This window comes from Myotis davidii, unplaced genomic scaffold (assembly GCF_000327345.1).
Source record: "Myotis davidii unplaced genomic scaffold, ASM32734v1 scaffold594, whole genome shotgun sequence".
Classification (NCBI taxonomy): Eukaryota; Metazoa; Chordata; class Mammalia; order Chiroptera; family Vespertilionidae; genus Myotis; species Myotis davidii.
In genome coordinates this window covers 383,653-388,051 of record NW_006285787.1, presented here as the reverse complement: position 1 = coordinate 388,051, position 4,399 = coordinate 383,653, and the positions used below count along the sequence as shown (strand labels likewise).

Here is a 4,399-nt window from a genome sequence, read left to right as displayed (position 1 = left end):
GGAAGGAACTATGGGAAGTTGGCCGGCCATGGGAGGTTGGCTGTGGGAGTGCACTGACTATCAGGGGGCAGCTTCTGCATTGAGTGTCTGCCCCCTGGTGGTCAATGCACATCATAGCTATTGTCTGGTTGCTCGGTTGTCCAGTTGTAATGGCTGCTTAGGCTTTTACATATGTAGATATGAAAAAGGAGCATAAATTTTCATGATTATTTTCCTTTTCAAACACTATTCTGATTATATAAACCTTATTAGACATGTGATTAAGGAAATATTTTTTGTCAAAGCATCATTTTGTTATTGCAGGTCATCTGCAAAAGAATTGCATTCTTAGCTGACAAGAAAATGGGAAATTTTTCTTTAAGACTTTGGCAATAATTTAGATGACTCTCTTGTTTACTGCTCTCTTTCACACAGATGACAGCATAGCAAATCAACATCCATTGTATGTGACTTATAGGAGAGAAAAACATTGTAAGTAGAAGCTAATTTATTTAATGAGCTATAATACTCAGATTATAGCTCTGAGTATTATAATACTCCTGGGGACTGGGAAACCCAGTGGGGAATCCAGTGGGATCTGAGAGATACCCAGAGCAACAACAGGAGTTGACCTGTGGAAACAGAAAGGCTTTGAGTGGGACTATTGTGCTGGAGTGAGTGGCTCTCTCCTGTGAGTCATCCCAGGTGAGAGGACAATCAGAAGGGAGCTCAAGAGTATTAATGTGGCAAATGGAAAGTGAGGCCTCTTTATTTTGTGTCTTTCTCCTCTGCTCCTTGAGCAGCACTTAACTGCTTCTGCTGATTTTAAAGACCAAGAGATTAGGTTTCTATACATTTTTTGAATCCATCCCTGGTATATTTTGCTTACACATTACCCTAGGTCAGCATTCAATAAACAATTTTTACTTGGACCATTGAAACAGCTTTCTAATAGTTTCCTGCTAGTTTCATTGCCCTGTAATTGTCTGGCAAATTGTCTTTCAAATGCAGCTTCCATAAACCTAGATCATTTTACTCTTATACTAGACCAGCTGCAGTTTTTCATTGACTAGGAAATTAAGTCTGAACTAGTCAGACTGGCAGTGAGTCCTCTGTCATGTGGGTCCCACATTTTTTTCGGGGGGGGAGGCGCTTTGAAACATCTCAAGTGCTGACCTCAAGTGAGGCCAAGCAAAGCAACTGTCCACTTTTATTCATCATGCCCCCTGACGAAGACACTGTGCTTTGCAAACTGACCAATAAGCTTCACTATTGTGCCTGTGTGGGAATGGGGCATGGGGTCAGTGTCATTACCAGAGAGCTCAAACAGGACAGAATCCCTAAGTCACCTCCCCCTTTTTAGATACCATCTTTTAAAAAACTTTATTGTTTATATTGTTATATATGTCTCCCATTACCCCCTTTTACCCATCTTCACCCGGCCCCTTTCCTCCTCCCCTCTGGCCATCACCGCACTGTTGATCTTTGACATAAGCTCTGAAAGAGTAGGGTCTCTGCTTTTTTATTCATTGTTCCTCCTACCCCCTATTTCCTAGTGCCTGGCAGTAATATGTGCAAAAAGTGTTTATTAAATAAATGCAGGAGACAAAGAAGAAAGCACAACTCACCTTCTGAAGGGAAGACAGTAATATTGTAACTCAAATTGAGGAAAATAAAGATATATCTCTTCACCAGGAAGAAGAAAACGAATGTAAATATTTTTGTGTCTTTTACTGTCCCTGTCACTTCCACAGGTCAGACTAATGAGGACTTTGGAGACTACTAATATCTCTGGGTTCGTGAGTGAGTTCATCCTCCTGGGCTTTCCCTGTCGCAGAGACATCCAGATCCTCCTCTTCGTGTTCTTCTCCTTCATCTACCTTCTGACCCTCCTGGGGAACACATCCATCATCTGTGCAGTATGGTCAAGCAGGAAACTCCACACACCCATGTACATCCTCCTGGCCAACTTCTCCTTCCTAGAGATCTGCTATGTCAGCTCTGATGTGCCCAAAATGTTAGCCAACATCATCTCTCAGACCAAGAGCATCTCCTACACAGGCTGCCTGCTCCAGTTTTACTTCTTCTTCTCCATGTGTGCTGCTGAAGGCTTATTTCTGTCAGTGATGTCTTTTGACAGATTTCTTGCCATTTGTAGACCTTTGCACTATCCCACCATAATGACCCATCGCCTATGTGCTCAGTTGGTGATCTTCTGCTGGGCAGGTGGCTTTCTCTGGTTATTGACGCCTTTGACTCTAGTATCTCAGGTGCCCTTCTGTGGTCCAAACACCATTGACCATTTTCTTTGTGACCTGGCACCTTTGCTGGCATTGTCTTGTGCTCCAGTATCTGGAATTACTCTGGCCTGTGGTATCATTAGCTCTCTCATCATCTTTCTCACTTTTCTGTACATTCTTGGCACTTACTTCTGTGTCCTAAGTGTGGTGCTACAGGTGCCCTCAGGCGCAGGAAGGCATAAGGCTTTCTCTACGTGTGCCTCCCACCTTACTGTGGTGTCTCTGTTCTATGGTTCAGTCATGGTGATGTATGTTAGCCCAGGTTCTGGGAACTATTCTGGTATGCAGAAATTTGTGACCTTGTTCTATGCTTTGGCAACTCCATTCTTTAATCCCCTTATCTATAATTTCCGGAACAAAGATATGAAGGATGCACTAAAGAAAATTCTGAATGTATTGTGATAAATCTCTAAAAGATTCAAAAGCCAAATTTAATATAATGCATCATTAATATTTAGGAAAATAAATATGAAAGATCATGAGATGAATAGGATGATTTTTCTCTCCCTTTCGGTTTATTTTATTTTCATATATTGGAAAGGTGATCTTAAAAATTCATTTGACTCATGATTTAAGTCTCAGGAAGTTATTACTCATGTTTTAGATATGTCTATACTTAAACTTCTTTATTTTTAAATACAATTTAATAAGATTTTCATATATTTCTCTATAATTGAGTTTCAAGTTTCTCTTTTGGTTTCTATTACATACTTCTTTTTTATTTTTATTGTTTAAAGTATTACAAATAGTAGTACATATGTCTCTCCCCCCCACCCCCATTGACCTCCCCTGCGCCACCCCTCGGCACATGCCCTCACCCGCTAGTGTCTGTGTCTATTGGTTATGCTTATATGCATGCATACAAGTCCTTTGGTTGATATCTTACCCCCCACCAACCCTCCCCTGCCTTACTGCTGAAGTTTGACAGTCTGTTCAATGCTTCTTTGTATCTATTTTTGTTCATCAGTTTATGATGTCCTTTATATTCCACAAATGAGTGAGATCATGTGATATTTATCTTTCTCTGACTGGCTTATGTCGCTTAGCATAATGCTCTCCAGTTCCATCCATGTTGTTGCAAATGGTAAGAATGCCTTATTTTTTTTATAGCAGTGTAGTATTCCATTGGGTAGATGTACTACAGTTTTCTAATCTACTCATCTGCTGATGGGCACTCAGGCTGTTTCCAAATCATAGCTATTATAAATTGTGGTGCCCACTTCTAGAAATGTATCCCAAGAAAACAGAAACACCAATCAGAAAGGATATATGCACCCCTGTGTTCATAGCAGCACAATTTATAATAGCTAAGATTTGGAAACATCCTTCTTAATGTACTTCAACATCCTCAAATTTGGCCTTTATCAAAGCCAGTTGTTCTTCCTTAGAGCATAGCAAATGTCTAATGTATTGCAAATATACAAATGGTTAACCAACAACCCTTTAGGTAACCAGATTACAAACAACAACAACACATCTCAATATCAGGGACTATTTAAAAACACTACTTAAAAATACTTTATAATTGCAAGTATAGTTTTGAGAACCAACAAGAATCCTCAGTGGGGTTATGCTAACTTCATTGACTCCCCGTATTTTGCTAATATTACACTTTAGGAAGTAGGTCCAAATCTTCCATACTCAGACACACAATACTCAGTGTAAGCCAAAGAGCTATAGACTTCGTGAGATCACTACTATCCAGACCTAAGATGCACTTACTTTCATGTAGTTCTTTGTCAAATTCTGGATACATGTCTCTCAGAAGTAGTTAATACTCTCTATTCTTGTTTTCTACAGTAGTAATTTAATTTATAGTATTATACTTCATGAGGAAACCTTAGGCAAATACTTTGTTTTGAAATAACTCCAGCACTAACACTATTTTTACTTATTAATTATTTTTAAAATATATTTTTTATTGATTTCAGAGAGGAAGGGAGAGGGAGAAAGAGAAGAAAAATCAATAATGAGAATCATTGATTGGCTGCCTCCTCTATGCACCCTAATGGGGACCAAGCCCATAACCCAGGCAAGTGCCCTGACTGAGTATTGAACTGTGACCTCCTGGTTCATAGGTCAACAGTCAACCACTGAACCACACCGGCCAGGCATATTAA

The 4,399-nt window shown here is 39.7% G+C and overlaps 1 protein-coding gene across 1 annotated transcript; it reads left to right on the top strand.

The window, feature by feature from the left end:
• The first annotated feature begins 1,742 nt into the window (after positions 1–1,742).
• LOC102753734 (olfactory receptor 11G2) lies at positions 1,743–2,681 on the top strand. Its single transcript, XM_006756775.1, has one exon. It carries the CDS (start codon positions 1,743–1,745, stop codon positions 2,679–2,681), a length of 939 nt encoding a protein of 312 aa, XP_006756838.1.
• The last annotated feature ends 1,718 nt before the right edge of the window (positions 2,682–4,399 follow it).